Source organism: Phodopus roborovskii, unplaced genomic scaffold (assembly GCF_943737965.1).
Source record: "Phodopus roborovskii unplaced genomic scaffold, PHOROB, whole genome shotgun sequence".
Taxonomy (NCBI): Eukaryota; Metazoa; Chordata; class Mammalia; order Rodentia; family Cricetidae; genus Phodopus; species Phodopus roborovskii.
Window position 1 is genome coordinate 2913933 of NW_026126599.1, and position 21700 is coordinate 2935632.

The window sequence follows — 21700 nt, forward strand, 5'->3', positions numbered from 1 at the left end:
GGCAGGATCCTGAGGCAGCTGGTCACATGGCATCCACAGTCAGGAAGCAGAAAGAGATGGATGCTGGTGCTCAGCTCACTTTCTCCTTATTCATTCCAGGACCCCAGATGGGTTTCCTAATCAACATAATCCCTCATTGGCATGACCACATACTACCTAATTCACATTATTGTTCACGTGTGTCTTCTAGGTAGTTGTCGGCCCCATCAAACGGATCTTACCAGTATTAACCCTCCCGGGGGCTCATCGGCAGGGCTGGTTGCCACAAGTTTCATGAGGTTGACTAACTGGTGTCGGTGCTTGCCCTGAGCTGTCCTTGTCTTCCGACAGGCTGGGCTAGAGCAGCGCCTGGCCAATGCCAAGCAGAAGGCCTCACAGATGGGGAAGCTGCTGCCCAGGCAGGTGACCAGCGAGGACCAGCGCGAAGTGCTGCAGCTGCTGTGCAGGGCCCACCAGCTGGAGGTGGAGAACACAGAGCTGCAGGCTGACAACCTGTGCCGCAAGAACCTGCTGTGCCAGAAGGACTTCGTGATCCAGCGCTATCACCAGCACCGGATGCTGTGTGAGCAGGTCATTCAGGGGCAGCGGCAGCTGATGCAGGGTGAGGCCAGTTTGGTGTGGGGTCAACTGACACTGCAGTCTAAAAAGGAGAAACCACAGGATGAGGGTCAGGGAGCTGGCTCAGTCAGTAAAGCGTTTGCTTATGAGTTTGAGACCCAGAACTCGTTTAAAAAACTGAATGTGGGGGCACATGCTTGTAATTCCATTGATAGCCATATGGGAAGTAGGGACAGTGGATCCCTGGAACTGGCTGGCTAACTAGCTTTGCCTGCTTGGCAAAGTTCCAGGCTAATGGGACTAGGTTGGCTTTAAAGCCACAGAGATCCACCTGCCTTTTCTTCCTGAGTGCTGTGATTAAAGGTATGCATCAACATGCCCAGCCTCATCTTCACTTTTTAAAAATATTTTATTTATTTTGCAATGTATGTGTGTATGTGTGTGTTTGTATGTGATCACATGTACATGTGGGTGCATGTGTGGAGAACAGAGGCCAACAACCAGGTATCTTCTTCTACCACAGACCACCTTGTTTTTTGAGACAGGGTCTCATACTGAACCTGGAGCTCACTGAGTAGACAAGCTTAGCTGGCCAACAAGCCCCAGGAATCTTCTGTCTCTGTCTGCCCATTGCTGGAGTTAAAGTCACACACCACCATTCCTACTCTTATGTGGATACCAGGGACCCAACTCAGGCCCTTATGCTTGAGTAGCAAGCACTTGACCCACACAACTGTCTTTCCAGCCTTTTCTTTCTCCCCAAGGCTGGATCTCATTGTGTAACTCTGCTGTCCATTAACACACAATCCTCCTGCCTTAGGTCTCTCTCAAGAGTGGGACCCCAGTCATTTTCCTAGCTCTGTGATTTTTACCGGGTTTGGGATAGTTCCTGTGAATTCAATCGCATACTATATGGTCTTTGGTGTCTGATTTCTTTCACTTAGCATAACATTTCTTAGACTCAGTCATGTTGTAGCAGACACCATAATGTCATTCGTTTTCATAGCTGAGTCATATTCCATCACATGGACAGCCCGTGTGTAAAAGCTCATCTGTTAGTGTTGTCCATTTATGGCTATTATGAACAACACTTCGGAAAACATTCATGTTCATGTTCAGGTTGTTTATTTTTTTAATATAGAAAGAGGGTTTCTCTGTGTAGCCCTGGCTGTCTTGGAACTTGCTATAGATGAGGCTGGCCTTGAACTCAGATCCACCAGCCTCTGCCTCACAAGTGTGGGGATTAAAGGCGTGCACCACCACTCCCTAGCCAGAAAAAGAATTTTAAAGTTCAGCTGGGGTGTAGCTCAATGGTAGAGTACTTGCTTAGCATGTTTGACACACAGGATTTACCAAGTGTAATGGTGTATGCTTTCATTCCAAGCACTCAGGAGGAAGAGGTCTATAGATCTCTGTGAGTTCAAGGTCACCCTAGTGAGTTCTCAGCCAGCCATGTCTGCACAGTGAGACCCAGGCCACACCCTGCCCCCAAAAGACCCTGAACTTATCTTCATTATATCACACACACACACACACACACACACACACACACACACACACACACACACAAATCATCATAAAAAAATTAAAATAGAGCTGGGGATGCCACCTAGTTGATGGAGTGCTTGCCTAGCATTCATTCAAACATTCCAGGAAGGGTGCTGTCCTTTTTGGCACCTGGTAGTGGTTTTCACTTGACTTGAGGTGGTATGTTATGCCACATTCTTATGGCTGCTCTTTTTTGCTTCCTCAGACAGTGGCATTTCAGCCCCAGAACCCCTGGAGCAGCAGTACCGACTGTACCTTCGGGAACTGAGCCAAGGCACATTGGACCGCCTGCTGCTGCAGCTCTCAGTGATGTCCAGCTCCATCCAAGTGAGTCTCACTTCCTCCACCTCTGGCTAGGGCTATGATCAACAAAATCCCATGATACTTTGCCCTAGGCCAACCAGTTCTGGTCTGTGCTGGGCACCAAGGAAATGGGGGAAAGTAACTAAGGAGACATCCATGTACCAGGTACCCAGAGTCAGTTCCATGTGGAGCATGTGCTGAGCCACAGGCTGCATAGTCAGACAGGGACCAGGACCAGAGGATAAGCAAGGGAGATGGCTCAGTTGGTGACGTGCTTACTGTGTGAGCATAGGGATCCAAGGCCCTGGTCATACTAAAACCCCTGCCACCCCAGTGCTGGAGAGGCAGAAAAGGGGCTCAGTGAGCTGCCATTCTTGCTCAATTGGTGAGCCCCAGGTTCAGTGACAGACCCTGTCTCAAAAAAAAAAAAAAAAAAGAAAACAGGAGGCTAATTGAATAAAACAACAGTCTACCTCTGCCCGCTACATGATGCACTGTTCTCTCACATGTGCATGTGCATATGAACATGTGTATACACATGCCAATTCATAGTGCACACGTACAGACACAAAATAACTAGGGGAGTTCAGCAAGTCTAAATAGCACAGCCTGTCCTGGGAGATAGTAGAGCAGGGTCTACTGGAGGCCTGGGTGGGTCTGGGTGCTGTCCCCTTGGGTCAGGTCACCGCTTCTCTCTCTCCAATCATGCCTCTAGTCCTTGGCTATTCCTGAAGAATCTGAGGTGGGTCAAAGCTGGTGGGAGGGAATCCTGAGCATTGCCTTACCATCTGGGATGCATCCTCTGGGGAACTCAGAGAGATACTTGAATGTTAGTCCCTCCTCTGGTTTTTCTCTCTCTTTGTTTTTTGTTTGTTTGTTTTTGTTTTTGTTTTTTGAGACATGGTTTCTCTGTGTAACCCTGGCTGTCCTGGAACTCACTCTATAAACAAGGCTGGCTTTGAACTCACAGAGATATGCCTGCTTCTGGGTTGAGACAGTGCTTGCTGCTCCTTCTCCATAAGTGGGAATGTGTGTGTTTGTGCATGTGTATGTGCAGGTATGACACCCAGGATGCTGAAGATGCCACTCAGAGCCTCATGGGTGGCTCTACTGCTGAGTCCCACCTCCAGCCCTACTGTTCTTTTGATAGGACCATCTTTGGCACATAGAGACCACACAAGTATTTGGCTTCTATGAAACTCTTTGCTCTGCACACTGGGGTCTCGGCTCTGGTTCTCAGCACCCAGGAGCTTCTCCCATCACAGGGCATCCCCTCACCCATACCTGGACATCTCTAGGGTCAGCTTCTTCAAGCAGTTGCCCAGGATCAGCCTCTGGAGTTCTCACCGGTGGGAGAACCATTTGGCATACACACCACGGCTAGCCTTTAGCCCTACTGTCTCTGGTGTCGTCACACGTTTTGACCTTTGCTGGTAACAGATGTGCTGAAGATTTCTCAGTGTCTGGAGGTGTCAGTGTCCTATCTCCTTGATTGCTCAAGGCTTGTGGACAAGCCTCACTAAGCCACCAGCTACACCTGCAGAGCGCATCCTTTTATGATGTGTATAATGTGTGTGTGTATGTGTGTGTGTGTCTGTGCGTGTACACAAGTGTGCAAGTACATAAGGGGTATGAATGCCAGAGGACAACCTCATGGACCTGATTCCTCAGGTACTGACTACCATATTTCTTTTTTGAGATAGTCTTTCAGTGCGCCCCAGGCATCCCACCTGTCTCCATCCCCTCCCCCCAGAGCTGGGATTGTAAGTGTGAGCCATCCTGCCTGGCATTCTTTTCTTTTCCCTTCTCTTTTTTCATGTGTACATGGGTGTGCTATGCATGCATGTGTATTCACATGTGAGTAAGTATACATGTGTGTGCAGGTGCACAAGCACGTATGTGTGTGTTTGCACGTGGAGGTCACAGGTTGACATTGGGTATCTTTTTTGATTGTTCTCCACTTTATTTATTGAGACAGCCTCTCACTTGAACCCAGAGCTTGACAATAGAACTAGAGGAACTAGTGTAGGTAGTCAGTGCTCTGGGCATCTTCTGTTTCTGCCTTCTGAGCACTGGGATCGAAGGTGGGGCATCATGTTCACCTGACGTTTATGTAGATGCTGGTCCTCAGGTCCTCATGCTTGCATGGCAAAAGCTTTATCCACTGAGCCATCTCCCCATCCCCTTTGCCTAGCATGTATTTCTTACATGGGTCCTTGTGCTTTCAGGGCAAGCACTAATGACTGAGCTACATCCCAGCCCCCCTTTTCCTTCTTTTTTTTTCTTTCCTCCTTCCTCCCTCCTCCTCTCCCCTTCTCCTCCTGCATCTGTTCTGGCTTTATCTCTGTTGCTGTGATAAAATACTCGCATACAAGCACCTGTAAGGGTTTATTGGGCCTATTCCAGGTGTGGTCTAAAACTGTCAAGGTAGAAACTCGAACTAGTCACATCTACAGTCAAGGGCAGAGAGGAAATGCATGTTTGCTTGCACTGTTCCTTTTTCACAGTCCAGGACTCCGGGAATGATGCTGCCCACTTTGAGGCTAGGTCTTCCCACATCATTGAATGTAATCAAGACAATTCCCACAGACGTGCCCACAGGCCCCTGGTCTAGACAGGCTCTCATTGATGCTCTTTCCATGGGATTCTAAATTGTTTCTGGTTAACAAAGCATCCATTACAGTATCTCTCTCTCTCTTCCTTTTCCCTTCTTTTTGGCATGGAAAGCTATGCATAAAATTTGTCATTGTTTTTTTGGGAGGGGGCTGTATTGGCTGGTTTTGTGTGTCAACTTGACACATCAGAGAGCAAGGAACCTCAGCTGAGGAAATGTCTCCATGAGATCCAGCTGTAAGGCACTTTCTCATTTAGTGATCAGTGGGGGGAGGGCCCAGCCCATTGTAGCTGGTGCCACCCCTGGGTTCTATAAAAAGGGAGGTTGAATGAGCCACGGGGAACAAACCAGTAAGCAGCTTCTCTCCATGGTCTCTGCATCAGTTCCTGCCCTTGAGTTCCAAACCCTTTCTTTCCCAACTTGCCTTTTGGTTATGCTGTTTCATCAAAGCAATAGAAACCCTAGCTAAGTTAGGGGAAGTGCTGAGAGGTGAACTTAGGACCTTACATATTCTAGGTAAGCGATCTACCATCATTCTATTTGTATTTTATTTATTTTGCCTGTTTCTTCTCCTGTTCCCATGATAGACACAGGTTAAGGCTGGTAGCCCCTGCCTCATGGCTTCCTTTGAACCCTGGTGGAGGGAGTACACCAGATTTCCCATGGCCCATCAGAGACCTTCAGCTTGGTGACACAGTCTCCTGTGCCCCCAATGTCCTGACTCTTCTCTGCTTCCAGGACGGCCCCATTATGAACATATCACCCCCACCACCTGAGGAGACCAGTGGAGAACCGCTGGGTGACAGGCGGGACCTTCCATGGGGTGCCACGTTTGAGCTGCCTCAGATGATCCTAGAAAGAGACAGGTGGGCACAGAGCCTGGGCAAGAGTGAAGATAACAGGTCCTGGGTGGGGTTGAGGCTGTAGTTCTCAAGAGCCCTGTTGATACACAGCCGGGGTCTCGCCTCTGAGCCCATGTCCCTTCGTCCAGAGGCCTGTCTCATGTCTTCCTCCTGAACCTGTTAGCCGGGTGTTGGTGGCGAATGACTTTAATCCCAGCACTTGGGAGGCAAAGACAGGTGGATCTCTGTGAGTTCGAAGCCAGCCTGGTCTACAGAGCTAGTGCCAGGACAGGCTCCAAAGCAATACAGAGAAACCCCATCTTGGAAAACCAAAAACAAATAAATAAATAAGTAAATAAATAAACAAGGTGCTGAGGAGATAGCTCCATGGGAAAGCGCTTGCTTTGCAAGCACAGTGAGCTGAGTTCAATATCTAGAATCTATATAAAATAACTGCCCAGGATGGGACACATATATTACCATCCCTATGTTGAGGTGGTGGAAACAGGCAGCCATCACTGGTCCAGCCAGCCTCACAGGCTTGATGAGTTCCAGGCTCCATTTCACAAAAGCAAGATGAATGACAGTTGATATTGTCCTCTGTCCTTCATGTGCTAGAGAACACACATGCATATCTACCTCCTCCATGTACATCTGCACAGACATATGTACACATACATACATACATACATACATACATGCACACACACACACTTAGAGAACAGTAAACTCATCATAGGAGGTACTGGATGCATGGAACAGTGGTGAGCTGAGGTATTTGATGAGTTTGAGGCTGGAAGCAACCTTATCGATTCCTGGGTGTTTCTGACGTGAATGTGTTCAGTGCCACTTAGCCCTGTCCCTGAAGCCTTCCTCCCTTTCCTCCTCTGTTCTCTTTTTCTGTGGTGAAAAAGAGATGAAAACTCACACCAGTAAGTGTGAAACGCCCATAGGCTCTGTCCCTGAGTTTAAGAGTTCACATCTGACCAATCTGCGTGACTGTCTTGTCTCTCCGGCCGCCTTAACAAAACACTATATTCTGGGCCACTTAGCAACATGAATTGTCTCACATGGAAGCTGGAGGTGCAAGTTCAGCCTGCCAGAGATATGACCGAGGGAGCCTGGTGAGGGCCTCTTCCTGGCTGGAAGATGGCTGTCTTCTTGCTGTGTCTTTCCATGTTGAGGCAGGAAAGAGAGGGAGGGAGATAGCACAAAGGTGACTTGGACATCTTTTTTAAAATCTGTTTTTGTTTACTGATTGTTTTTTTCTGAGACAGGGTCTCATGTTAGCCTTAAGTTTATTATGTGGCTGAGGATGAGCTTGAATTTGTAACCCTCCTGCTTCCACCTCCCCAGAGCTAGGATTACAGGCATATCCAATTCATGCAGATGGGGCCCACGGCTTTGTTTGCGCATGTGAGGCAGTAACTAGGGACTGAATCTAGCCAGGCCCTAGAGTTTTTTGTTGTTGTTGTTTGTTTGTTTGTTTGTTTTTTAGATTTGTTATGTGTTCAGTGTTCTGCCTGAACACTGCAGATCAGAAGAGGGCACCAGAACTCATTACAGACGGTTGTGAGCCACCATGTGGTTACTGGGAATTGAACTCAGAAGCTCTGGAAGAGCAGGCAGTGCTCTTAACCTCTGAGCCATCTCTCCAGCCCTAGACCTAGCGTTTCACTAGAGGCTTGTAGACAAGTGTTCTACCACTGATCCATGTTCCTAGTCCCTCATAGGGGACTCTAGGTGCTCTTGTGAGCCGCAGGTTGAGGGTACATTCCATTATGGTGGAGAAGACATGACATCCAGAGTTAAGAAGCAGAGAGACAGATGCTGATGCTCAGCTCATTTTCTTTTCTAGTTCAGGACTCCAGCCTATAGGATGATACCACCCAGATTTAGTGTGGGTCTTCCCCCATCAATAAAACCCATCTAGATAACCCTCTCTAGACATGCTAGAGAGTCATTTACATGGTGAGTCTATATCTGATTAACTTGACAAACCCAGACTTAACATCATGGCTGTCTTTCTCCACTCTGTATAGAGAGCAGCGCATGACCCACTGCAAACCTGTGCTGCCCCCTGGATATCCATAGTAGGTGACCAGCATGGATGAACCAGCATGGTCCCAGTCACAGCAACATAGCTGAGGCCAGCATCTTGGCCAATGCATGGATAGTGCTCTGGCCTGGAACAGCTGCTGAGGTTGGATCCTAGCTAACCAGGCTGTGACTTGCCTAGGGGTTCCAGAGTGTCTCCTGTTTCATCCACAGTGATGGGAACAGGTCCTCAAAGAGCACTCCATTGTGGAGACTTGGGAAGCAAGACTCACTTCTCCCTCCACCAGCCCTCCGCATCCTGCTGACGCCTCCCATGCTTGAGGTTGGTATGCAGGATGCTAGCTAGAGGGAGGTCCCTTCCCAGATAGACTGCATGGGGAGAGACTGCTTCATGGCTGCGGGTGGACTGTGTGTTTCTTTCATAGAAGTCAAATGCTCTAGGAGCAAAGAGCCTCGTCTCCAGACTGCAGCCCATGGCTGGTTTGGAGCTGAGAACCCCACAGTCATCAGGAGAGATGAGCAGCCCCCCTCTGAGTGTCCAGGCCCTCAAGGAGATGGCCCTGGGCACCAAGAGCATCGCCCTCATAGCAGCCAGCCGTCGCTGCAAAGTGTATGACAAAGAGGGCAGCTGCCTGGACTCCAGGGACCCCAGCCCTGCAGACTGGAGGTGGCCCCATGCCAGCCCCAGCAGGGACCGCTCTTTGGAGAGGAAAGCAGGGAGGAAGCGGTCACCCTCATTCACCTGGAGCCTGCAACAAGTATGTAGATGTTGTTTGGTTGCTGGGGTATGGCTTGGGACAGAAGAAGAGGGCAGATGGGCACCCCACTGACACATATGTTTGGGATCCCTGTACTAGAGGTAGAAGAAAAGTATACTTACCCAACACCAATTGTGTACAGTGCCCAAACCCACTGCATGACCCAAAACCATAGTGTCCGCTTATGTTTTGTGCATTTATAACTCTAGAAATGCAGCTCTGTGGCCTGAGAACTTTCATGTGCAAATTCAATATTAAATATCTTCCTTCCCTCCCTCCCTCCCTTGTTCTTTCCTTCTTTCCTTCCTCCCTTCTTCCCTCCCTCCCTCCCTCCCTTTCTTCCTTCCTTTTTTCCTTCTGTGGTACTAAGGATAGAATCTAGGACCTTGCATGCTTTAGGCAAGAACTCTACTTCTGAGCCACACCCCAGCCCCTCACTGGGGGATTCTAGACAGGAGCTCTCACTGACTGATGGCCTCAGCCAGCACTTATATTTTAATTTAAGGAAAGGAAAGGGTCATTTGTTTGCTAAGTGGCATGTGAGAGTTAATTCCTTGGTTCTACTACCACCATCCATTTCTGTGCTTCCAGGTTTGGTATTGACTAGTGACCAAAGGTTTGACCAAACTACATCCTGCCTTTGGTAACCAAAGCCCTAACCTCTGCTAAACACAGTGGGCATTGTGATGCAGGCTTTTGATGCCAACATTTAGAAGCTGAGAGGAAGCCTGTGAGTTCAAAAGCAGCCTGGGCAACATATTGATACTGGGACTCTGTGTCCAAAACACTAAAACAAACCCCAAAAAAAAAAAAAAAAAAAAAAAAAAAAAAAAAAAAAAAAAAGAAAGAAAGAAAAAAGCAAGCAATCAGCTAATTTGTTCAATATAAAAGAAGGGAAGTAGCAGAACTTGGGGAGAGAGATGGGATGGGGAGAAGCAAGCTTCTGCTATTAGTCATGAAGGCAGGAAGAATCCAGTGTCCCACTTGGAAGACAGGAGAGTTCTCTTAGTGGGGGGTGTCTGCTTTCCTGTCCCACCCAGGCCTTTACCAGACTGGACAACGCCCACCCATGCATAGGTTAGTGTGCTCCATACACACCTGGAAAGTCCTCTGTAAGGGAAAGGGGAGGAGTCAGACTCATCCATCCATTCACTCATTGATTCGGGGTTGGTTCTGTTACTCTGGCACACCTTTTCTGTGCAGATGATGGAAAAACATCAGCCCTCTATGGAACATCCACCTGAGAGCCAGCTGTCCCCAACACACCTGCAGCCACCAAAGCCATCAGGGAAGAGCTTTTTCCCTGCTGTCCCCATGGCCTCCAAGATGAAACCCAGCCTCAGTTTTCACACAGGTACCGTGTAGTTTTTTATTTGTTTGTTTGTTTTTTTGTTTTCTCTTTGGGGGCCTGCCACTTAGCTCCTAAATAAATATACAGAGACCCTGTCTCAAAAACCAAAGTAGAAGGCTGTGCATGGTGGTGCACACCTTTAATCCCAGGCAAAGGCCAACATAGTGAGTTTCAGGCCAGCCAGGGTTACACAGTGAGACCCAATCTCAAAAACCATACAGTGGGTAAAGACTGATGCAGGAAGACTCCCAGTATTGACTTCTGACGTCCAACACACACACACACACACACACACACACACACACACACACACACACACACGTCCTTCAAGAATTACACTCTAGCCAGGTATTGGTGGTGCATGCCTTTAATCCCAGCACTTGGGAGGCAGAGACAGGAAGATCTCTGTAAGTTCGAGGCCAGCTTGGTCTACGGAGCTAGTTCCAGGATAGAATCCAAAGCAACACAGAGAAACCCTGTCTCGAAACACCAAAAGTAAAACAAAACAAAAACAAAGCAAAGAATTACACTCTAAGCATGTGATCACAGCCCTCAGGAGGCTTCTACAGAAGAACCACGATTAGCAGGCCAGCCTGGGCTCCTCTGCTGTGAGACCCTGTCTCCACAGCAAGCAATTGCTGGTCGGGTGATGCATACCTGTAGTGCATCTCTTGGAAGACTGAGGCAGAGGGACTGAAGCCAACCCAGACCACTTAGCAAAATACTTTCCCCAAATCTCCCTCTCTCTTCCTCTTCTTTTCCTTGTTTGTCCTCTTCCTCACTCCCTGTAGCTGTCCCGTCCCTGCTCCCTGCCCCCACTCATCTCTTTCTCTCTCAGCCTCCTGTGGAGCTGAGGTCCTGAGGAAGCAGGCTCATCTCTTTCCCACTCCTTAGTCGGATCTCTAGTCTTGGTAGGTCATCCCTACAGATAACACTTCCCATTGACGGTGTCTCCTTCAGATGAAAACACGCTTCATGTGCCAGAGGTCAGCTTCACCTTCCCCAGTGCTGTGTGGCAGAGCAACGCAGCCCTGAGCCGGCCTCCCATCCTGCCACGTGACATCCGAGGTCAGTGGCTGTACTTCCAAACCTGTGCCCCCCCCCACCTCACTGGCATCTTGGATACTCTGTTCCATCTTGGGAGACTTGGTAGAGAGCCAGAGGCCTCTACCTTCCACTCTTCAGGCCCCTGCTGCTTGTGAGCTGTTTGGAGGACAGCAATGTTCTCAGAAGACAGGGGGTTGGGGAATGATGACCTGGGCAGTGAGTGGACAGCCTGGACTGGAAATTGAGCCCTCTGTCTCCCTTGCCCAGTTAGTTCTGTTGGCTGGGAGAAGACAAGTGGGGACCAGGTAGATTTCCAAGCTGACCTTGTCCCCGCCAGTTCCCTTGGCATCCCTGATGGAGCACCTCACTCCACTTTCAGACATTTCCCTTAACTTTGAATGAGATGTCTGGTCCAGAGGGAATAGCTGGAAGCTGAGGGTCAAGGGTCAAGGTGGGCGGGGGAGGGCTGGATGCAGTCTGGAAGAAGAGGGTTGGCAGGCTTCAATGTTATCGGGGACAATGTAGCTGGGAATGGGATACTGATAGAACAGACACATTGCTCAGGGGAGTTAGTGGGTGGAAATGAGCAGGGTGAGGGTCAGGACGAGGAAAAGGAGGGCTGGTGTCTCAGGGCTCTGTCTTGGGGGGTGCGCACAAGGGGGGTTATCACAGGTACCTGCACACACATCACACACGAGTATTAGTTTATCATATAACTTCAGCCCCACTTCATGATCTAGGATAGCACCTTCCCCAGCCATGCATATAATCACAATGTAGGCTGGCCTAGAAGTCACAATCCTCCTCCCCCATTTCCTTAGTGTTAGGATGACAGACCTGAGCCACTTGGCCCCCTGCTCACCCTGGCTTATTCCTCCAAAGCCAAGGCTGTTGTGGTTTGCTTAACTTAGAAAGAAGCCTCCGGCAAATGCCCCTCCCACGACGGGAGAATGGCCAGTCTAGGCACCAGTCTGAGGGTCATAGCCTCATCCCCCCTCCTCCTCCCCCTTCGACCTCTTCTAATTTTTTTTTTAATTTGAACTAAGAATGACTCTAACTCACCCTGTGCATTACTGAATTCCCACAATGAGGCTGACCACATTAGTGTCCATATTTCCGTCATATTGTCATCATCTCAAATGGAGAAGCCACAACTATCCCAAGAAGCAGGCATCCTCTGGCTTCCTTAGTACCATCTTCTCAACCCATGAACCACCTGACAACCAAGCCATTGGATGAAGTCAAAGATCTCTGGGCTGTTGGGCCACCAGGATTTTGAGGGGTAGGGGTCATGACGTCTGACCTCATTTCCTGTTGCTGCATATTACCCTCCCCCATGCTGCTGTTTGGGAGAGATGGCTTAATAGTTAAGAGCATTAACAGTTCTTCCAGAGGACCTAGGTTTAATTCCCAGCACCCACATGGCAGCTGACAACTGTCTATAACTCCAGTTCCAAGGCACTGGACACCCTTACTCAGATATATGTGTTGGGAAACCACCAATGTACATAAAATGAGAATAAATAAATTATTTTTAAAAAGATTAAAGGGTTCTGAAGGAAAGGGATCTTCCAGGTACTGACTGGTCAGCCAAGCTGGCTGAGCGGCAGCCTGTTTAATATTGCATCTTTGAGTGTGTGGGATGGAGAAGGGTCCATACAAGCCTTGTTGCATTTGGCCAGAGCTGCTGGGCATCTTATCAAGCAGAAGGTCCTAAGTGACCTGGGAGCAGACCACATCAGCCTGAAGGTTGAGGAGAAAAAGCCTTGGAAGTCACACATGATAGGGGGAAGAGGACTCTAGGATTGAGGTCAGCTGCCTGTCCCAAGTGTGTGTTTGTGGAGGAGGAGTCCAGGCCTCAAGTGTGGTCGCAGGGCTAAAGTCTCAATGTCTGATGAGTGTTGGCTTCTTTCTCATTGGTCTGGCCACAAACTAAAGTCTCCCATCCCTCCCTGGCAGGGTCTACAGACAGCAGAGGCCGGCGTCACAGCCCATTGCCCCCCAACAACCCCCCCAAGCCACAGGGTGGCAGTGCTAAGAGGCCAAGGCGTCCTAAGTAGATGGCAGCAAGAAACAGCTACCTAGAAGACCAAGTCCAGCGGACTCCAACACTGGAGCTGAGATGGAGAGTGGTACAGGACACAGGGGTCACCTCCCATGACAGAGGACCTGTCCAAGACCCTGTGTTGTCTTTGGACCTTTCTTGGATTTTTACAGTTGCTGAGGACACCCCCCTGGGACCAGTCCATATCCCTGGATTCCACTGACTGACAGCCATGGCTCACATTCAGGCTACAGGGGTCACAGGCGTTGGCTGAACAGCCTCTGGTGGGATGGGAGGATATGTCCCCATCACCACTGAGCTCTGAGTAGTCTGCAGGTGTTTCCAAGGGTGCCAGCACCAGGGAAAACAGGATGGCTTTTTTTCCTGCTACCTGGTTCTGCCTCCAAGCTTCCCACATTCTCAGCCATGCTGACAAGGGAGCTGATGATGGGAGGGAGGCAGAGGGAATGGCCAGGGTTAGTGAAAATGTAAGCTTTGCTTTTACTGGGGACCTGCGTGGGGAAGACCTAAGAGGCTTAGGAGTTTGGGTCTACTGATAAATTATTTCTTTGTTTGAGGCAGGGTCTCATGTAGCTCAGGCTGGCCTTGAACTTGCAGTGTAGCTGAGGATGACCCTGAACTCTTTGTCCTCCTGCCTTCTTCTCTAGCTTTTGAGATTATAGGCATGGGCCACCACACCTGGTTTATGCAGTGCTGGGGACCATGTGTGTGCTAGGCAAGTGCTCTGCCAATTGTCACATTCCCAGGGCTTTCTGTTTTAAAACACACACACAGGAAAAAAACAAAAACAAAAAAACTGGGGAGGAAAAGAATACACAAAGTTTGGCAAGACATTGACATTGCCTTGTCTGGTTTTTGTATTTGATTTTTGAGATGTGGGTGTGGGGGGCAGGGTAGAGGGCTAGGGCGGGATGATAAAGCTAATAATCCAGGAGAACAAGGCAGTAAGTAGCTTTCTTCTGTGGTTCCTGCCTCTGCCTCTGCCTCTGCTTGAGTCCTGCCCTGACTTGCCTTAATGATGGACTGACAGCTATAAGCTGAAATAAACCCTTTCCTCCTCAAGCTGGTTTTGTCATGGTGTTTCTCATAGTAACAGACAGCAGACACTGTCCTTTCTGTCTTGTGATGGGAACTTTCAGGGAACTGGGGTAGGGCCTAGATGGATTGTGACTTTACCTCCTTAGGGTTGGGAGGTGGAGTTGGGTGGCAGCTCCTTCTCTGACTAGGAAGTAGGTGTTAGATGTGTGTGTACCTGGCCTAGAAATATGAGGCAGATGCCACAACTGGATGCTGGGGGGGGGGAGAGCATCCCTGCTGTGACACCTGCTGCCAGGGGAGGTGGCTTGGGGCTTCCTTGAAGCCATTGCCCATTTGGACTTTACAAGCTGCTGGGAGGAGAGAGGTGCTACATTTGGGGGCTTTGCTGGGACCTCTGTAAGCCCTGTTGATGCCTTTCTTCACCGTGGTGAGGTGGTTGGGTGTACCATCTGGGATCTCAGGCCCCTCAGGCTCAGGTCCAGTGGGTCCCAAGCCCCACACTAAGAACCTTCAGATGTGGTATAAGAAGATCTTTAAGTCACAGGCAGCTTTCTTTTTTCAAGACAGTATTTTCTATGTATGTCTGGTTGTCCTGGAACTCACTCTGTAGACCAGGCTGACCTTGAACCCAGAGATATGCCTGCACTTTTTGATTGTGAAGATTTTCCATAATGTTTATTAGGAAATATGTTGATAGTTCACTGAGGCTTGAGCTCATCAATCATGGCTGAACTCAACAAGAAAGTTGAGTTTAATCCCAAGTGCTGGGATTAAAGGCATGCGCCACTACTGCCCAGCTTCATTTATTATTTTTTTATACATGTGAGTATAGTGTAGATACACATGTGCCACAGCATGTGTAGAGGTCAGAGGACAACTTTCAATGTCAGTCCTTGCCTTTCATTCTGGTTGAGCTGGGAATTTCCCATTCGCTTCTGTATATGCCAGCCAACTGGACTACAACTTTCCAGAAATTCTGTCCCCCACCAACTGTATCACTGAGATCACAGACACATTATCTCATGTTACCAGCTTTTACATTCCCTCTGAGGATCTGAACTCAGGTCCTCATAATTGCAAAGCAAGCACTTTACCCACTGAACATCTTTCTATCCAACTTTTTTTCTCTCTCTCTTTCTGAGACAGGGTTTCTCTGTGTAATAGCCCTGGCTGTCCTGGAACTCACTTTGTAGACCAGACTGGCCTTGAACTCACAGAGATCCACTTGCCTCTGCCTCCTGAGTGCTGGGATTAAAGGCGTGTACCACCACTACCCAGCTTGGATCTCTGTTATTTTGAAGCTAGCCTGATCTGTAGAGTAAGTTCCAGAACAGCCAGGGCTACACAGAGAAGCCCTGTTTCTAAAACAAAACAGACAAACAAAAAAAAAACCCCAAAACCAAAACAAAACAAAAAACAAGAAATAGAGAAAGAAAGAGAAAGAAAGAAAAATAGGTGTGGTGATGTTGGTTAAGTTGGTAGAGTGCTTGAAATGATGCTCTGGGTCTAACCCCAAACATCTACAAATATTAATGAGTAATAATAGTAGTTAATAATAGAGGAGGAGGACAAAATGGTGGGAGAACAGAAGGAAGGAAGCAGCCTGTAGAGCCTCCTGGATAGGAGAGATGTGATATCTGTTTGTCCAATGGGTTGTTCATTGGAGAGTGAGCTCTTGCTTTGGGGCTGTGCAAGAAGAGCATTCATGGGTTAAGAGGCACACTGGTAGCCCAAGCATTAGATGGCAGATGGCTATAGACCTTTCTGGCTCATTCCCGAGGACAAGCCACTCCACCAGGGAGCTGGAGACTCACCCTAGACTGGCCTATGCTTCCTAGGCTCTTGCACAGATGTGACTCTGAGTCTTTCAGCTTCCAGAACAAAATGGGACAGCGACCATGACTTCTTTAACTTCTGGAGGCTGTGGTGTAGAGGTGAGGACAGTGATGCTGATGGGCTCTGGTGAGGCCTATGTTTGGCTTGCGGGCTGGTGAGGACTTTTTGTGGTGGGAGGAGAGTGTAAGAAGTTTGATTTATGAGGGCACTAATAACCCATTGACAAGGGCTCCACCCTCATGACCTCATTACCGCCCAGATCAGTGAATTAGGGTTCCTCTTTCCTGAGTCTTCTCCAGCATTTGTTGCCAGGATTTTTTTTTTTTTTAAAGATTTAATTTTTATGGCTTCAGGAGCCACTGGATACTATTCAGACATGGCCAAGTCTAAGAACCACACACAACCAGTCCCAGAAATGGCATCAAGAAACCCCAATCACAAAGAGATGAATCTCTTAAGGGGGTTGACCCCAAGTTGCTGAGGAACATGCGCTTTGCCAAGAAACACAACAAGAAAGGCCTGAAGAAGATGCAGGCAAACAACGCGAAGGCAATGAGTGCATGCGCAGAGGCCATCAAGGCTCTTGTGAAGTCCAAGGTGGTAAAACCCAAGATGCCAAAGGGTCCCGGCTGCAAACTCAGCCGTCTTGCTTTTATCGCTAACCCCAAGCTTGGAAAGAAAATTAGAAACTATATGGCCAAGGGTCGTAGGCTCTGCCAACCAAAGCCCAAGGTTTTAAACCAAGGCAGAGGCCTCGGCTCCAGCTAAGACCCAGGCTGCAGCTCCAGCTCAGGCTCCCAAAGATGCCCAAGCCCTTGTGAAGGTTTCTGCCATTTTGAAGACAGATGGACTGGAGTGACACATCTACACATTCTGCAGATGATCTATGCCCTATGCTGCTTTTACAAATAAACTTGAGGCAAGACCTGTTTTTAAAAAAAAAAGATTTAATTTTTATTTTATGAGCATTGTGCTAAAGGGTTGGCTCAGTGGTTAAGAGCACTGGCTGTTCTTCCAGAGGGCTTGGGATTAATTCCTAGCTCCCACATGATGGCTCACAAACATCAGTAATTCCACGTTTAGGGGATCCAGTGCCATCTTCTGGCCTCCAATGGCACTGCATGCACACGGTGCACAGACATTCATGTGGGCAAAACACCCTCACATAATTTTTTTTTTTTAAAAAGTTCCAAAAATAATTCATGAATATTTTGCCTGTGAATCATGTGAATGTCTGGTGCCCACAGAGGTCCCCTGGAACTGGAGTCGTCTTCTGAGAAGCAGACCTGGGTCTTCTGCAAGAACAGCCAGTGCTCTTAACCGTTGAGCCATCTTTCTAGATATGTGATTTCAACTTCCTCTTCTTCTCCTCCTTCTCCTTTTTCTTTGAGACAGGGTTTCTCTGTGTAGTCCTGGCTGTCCTGGAGCTTGCTCTGTAGACAAAGCTGGCCTCGAACTCACTGAGATCTACCTGCTTCTGCCTCCCAAATGCTGAGATTAAAGGTGTGTGCCACCTGCCTGGCCTTGGTTTAGATTTCAGACTAGGGTGAGGTGGTATCTCAGAGTAATGTTAATGCTGAACCCTTTTAAAAAATAGTTATTAGTCATTTATGTTTTTCTTTAGAACACTGTCTGTTCATTAGCCCATTTATTAATAGGCAGTTGTATTTCTTTAAGGTATTTAATAGTTGTTTTTGGGTTTTTGTTTTGTTGTTGTTTTTGGGTTTTTTTGTTTGTTTGATTTGGTTTGGTTTGGTTTTTCCAGACAGGTTTTCTCTATGTTTCTTTGGAGCCTGTCTTGGAACTCACTCTGTAGACCAGGCTGGACTTAACTCCCAGAGATCCACCTGCCTCTGCCTCCTGAGTGCTGGGATTAAAGTAGTGAGCCACCAACACCCAGCTATTAATAACTGCTTTTTGTTGTTGTTGTTGTAGCTTTGGAGCCTGTCCTGGAACTAGCTCTGTAGCACAAGCTGGCCTTGAACTCACAGAAACCCACCTGCCTCTGCCTGCCAAGTGCTGGGAGTAAAGGTGTGCACCACCAATGCCTGGAAATAGCTGTTTTTGCATGTTTGTTTTTGTAACTTCTGGATATCAGTTCCCTGTGTGAGGTGTAGCTCCATATCTCCCATTCTGTGGGTACCTGTGTGCTCTGTTGTTTCTTTAGCTGCGAAGAAACTTATATTTCTTGTGGTCCCATCTATTGATTTTTTTTCTTCATAGAAAAATAGGGCCCAGGATTTGTCAGAGCCTCCCAGTGGCCTCTTCACTGCCAAGATATATTTTCTGGTTCATTCTTGCAAGGGCCACAGTTATTTATGTTTTTCCTCTGTCTCAACCCTGGTTATGAAACCAATTGGGCACACGTCCTCTGTCTAAGACATACTTGGGGCCCCAAGGAACTCAAAGCTTTTGTATGAGGGCAGCAGAACAATAACCTGGGGGGGGGGGTGCTTACCTACGTAAAGGAACTTGGAGTCTAAGAAAACAACATGATATGGGACTGGGGGCATGACTTGGTGGTAGAGCACCTGCCTAGAATCCCCCAGTGAAGGGCTGGGGTGTGGCTCAATGGGAGAGCATTTAATAGCTCTGTCCTAGTCCAGAATCCATTCATCTGCAACACTGAAACAAAACAAAACAATTCCTCCACTCCCAAGGAAAAACTCACAAAAAAGAATCTGTATCATGGAACCTCCAGGGCATAGCCAACCCCTATTGATCTCTACTGATAAGTACATTCCCTACCCTACCTAGAAGCACTGGACAATTGGGTAGCTCATGCTCTGGAGCCCAAAATTTGGATTAGGGTCCAATTCTGTCACAGGATTTTGTGCCTTCAGCAGGTTGGTCAAGATCTCTGAACTGCTATCTTTTTACCTGTAAATGTCTGGATACCATGTAGCCATTTCATAGAGTCAGAATGTTTATGTATGTTGTTCTATAGGAAATGGATTTGGAAACTGAGAAGAAATGAAAAGAATATAAATTTGCCATTTCAGGAGCCTCTGAGATGGCTTAGGGTTAAAGGCATTTGCTACCAAGCCCAAGAACCTCAGTTCAATGTCAGAACCTACATGGTGGAGAAACCAATCCAGCAAATTGTCCTCTGACCTCCTTATGCACAACACACACACACACACACACACACACACACACACACACACACACGGGGAGAGAGAGAGAGAGATTAGAAAGGAACAGGATATTCTGGTTGTCTCAAGTTTGAGTCACCTACGTATTTGGCAAGCATCATCATCACATGGAAAATGGCTTTGGGTAATCCATGAACAAAAGCATGAAGATGTCCATTTACAGATGTTCCTGTTTCTTAGACAGATGCCTAGCAGGAGGTTTGGTTTGTGGGGTCATCAGGAAGGTGTATCTGTGTGTGTGGTACATTGACCGACAGGGTTTTGTCACACAACACACATTTCAACATACCTGGGAAGAGGTTAGTCAGGAAATTACCTCCATCACATTGGCCGGTGGGCATGTCTGTGGGGGCATCATCTCGATTGTTTGTTGACACGAGAGGGCCCAGTCAGATGTGTTACTGCTGGGCCAGTGAGCCTGGGTCTTATCAGAAAGTAGGCTGAGCAAACCGGGGGAAGCAAGCCAGGCCTTCCACTGATCTGCTTCAGTTTCTGCCTTCAAATTCCTGCCTTGATTTCCCTGGGTGATGGAATGTAGCCTGTTCCCTGCCCCACCCCTGCCAAATTGCTTTCGGTCATTGTTTATCATACCAATGGGAAGCAAGCTAGGACAGCGCCTGTGTGTGTGCGCAGGTGCGTTGTCCCGTGCACCCACACAGAGGTAAAGGCCTGGAGTGCCCTGATCTAGCACACTCTCTGTTACTCCCTTGTGAGACGGGTCTCTACTTGAACCTGGGGCTAGGCTGGTGGCCAGTAAGATCCATCAGGTCTCCTGGTTCTATTTCTCCTATCTCCTCACCACCAAGGGCATAGGTATGCATGGGCCAGGCCCAGACTTTTATACGGTTGCTGGGATTCAAACTCAGATCCTTGATGCTTTCTCAGCAAGCAGTACTCTTCCCCACTGGGCCATCTGCAAACCTTCCCTGCAAGCCCCAGGAAGGGTTATGTTTTATACTTCACTGCCAGACAGCTTCTCAAAGAGGCAGCACGATGTTGCCCTTCCACCTGCAATGAGAGACATCCAGTTGCTTTGCAGTTTCACTTGAATTTGGAGTTGTCAGTGTTTACACTGGCATAAGCCATTCCAGCTGATATGTAATAGAAAATAACATTTATGTAGCCCAGGCTGACCTCAGGCTTACAATCCTGCCTCCATTGCCCAAGTGTTAGGATTACAGGTGAGTGTTACAACACCTGCCTGAATAAAATGCAATACAACAGGGTTTATCAGCCAGGTATAGTGGCACATGCCTTTAATCCCAGCACTCGGGAGGCAGGGGCAGAAACAGGTGGGCCTCTGTATATTCTAGACCAGTCTGGTTCCAGGTCAGCCAAAGCCATATAGAGACTCTGTCTCAAAAAGAACAACAACAAAAAAAGAACTTATTATATGACATTTATACTTCGTTTTGGAGACACTGTCTCATGTAGCTCAGGCAACCTTCAAGCTCACTGTGTATCCAAAGATGGCATTGAACTTCTGATCCTCCTGCCTCCAACTCTTGAATGTGCTGGAGTTGCAGCTGTGTGCCACCATGCCTTGCTTCTGTATTAAATAGGGATAGAACTGAGGGGTGGGCAAGCACTGAGCCACACCCCCAGCCCTGAAACTTACCCTGACCTATCTTCCACCCCCGCAAAAGAAATATGTTGGATCTCTAGCTCCCAGCGCCTCAGAAGTGACCTTATTTGGAGACTGGGTCAGTAGAGTGGTATTAAAATGAGGTCATGGGGTGGTCCTAATCCTGTTTGCAGAAGCACACAGAAGCCTGGTAGATCCTCCCTGCAAGCTCTCTGTAAGATCTCTCTGTAAGAACCAGCTTGCTTGGCACCTCGATTCCTGCTTCTGGCCTCCAGAACTCTGGGAACACGTGCATACTGGGCAACACGGGACTTAGCTGTAAGTTTTGAGTCCTAATAGTAAGTTGGGATCATCCACCACTGAAATATAATTAATCCTGCTGGGTTCTGCCATCCTGTGTCAGGTTGCTACAGAAAGAGGCCTCTATCCTGGGCTCCGGGAGAGTCTGTGGGCACGGAAAGCCCCCCTGCTTTGAGAAAGCTGCTCAGTGTTAGGATTCAGGGTGTGCATCTCCATGTGCTGGTGGGGAGTGCAGGTGCATGTGTGCGCATCACATGGGGTGTGAGGAGGGCAGAGGACAACCTCAGGCACCTTCCAACATTTGTTAGAGACAGAGCCTCTCATTGGTCTGAAATGTCACCAGATAGAGTGGGCTAGGCAGCCAGAAAGCACTTTGCCTCTGCTCGTCTTGGCATTGCTGGCATTACAGGCAGGCACCACGGAGCCTGGCTCAGGAGCGTGGGTGGTAGGGATCCGAGCATAGGTTCTCAGATTTGTGAGACAAACACTCTATTTACTCACCGAGCCCTCTTTTCAAACCTTGCTTGGTTTTTGAGACAGGATCTCATTAAGTAAGGCTAGCCTGGAACTTCCTCCCCATCCTACTGCCTCAGCCCCCAAAGTAGCTGGGGTGACAGGCCTGCACCACCATGCCTGGCTCTC

The 21700-nt window shown here is 48.3% G+C and overlaps 1 protein-coding gene across 1 annotated transcript in view; it reads left to right on the plus strand.

Annotated features, from left to right (window-relative positions):
* LOC127237131 (kinesin-like protein KIF19) overlaps positions 1 to 13320 on the plus strand; it is a 45760-nt gene extending 32440 nt beyond the window's left edge. Inside the window, exons 13-20 of the mRNA XM_051205197.1 lie at positions 331 to 601; positions 2312 to 2433; positions 5762 to 5889; positions 8137 to 8245; positions 8349 to 8681; positions 9885 to 10035; positions 10993 to 11100; positions 13039 to 13320. Coding sequence (XP_051061154.1) covers positions 331 to 601; positions 2312 to 2433; positions 5762 to 5889; positions 8137 to 8245; positions 8349 to 8681; positions 9885 to 10035; positions 10993 to 11100; positions 13039 to 13139 — 1323 coding nt within the window. The 3' untranslated portion in view covers positions 13140 to 13320. The remainder of the gene's footprint in view (positions 1 to 330; positions 602 to 2311; positions 2434 to 5761; positions 5890 to 8136; positions 8246 to 8348; positions 8682 to 9884; positions 10036 to 10992; positions 11101 to 13038) is intronic.
* The last annotated feature ends 8380 nt before the right edge of the window (positions 13321 to 21700 follow it).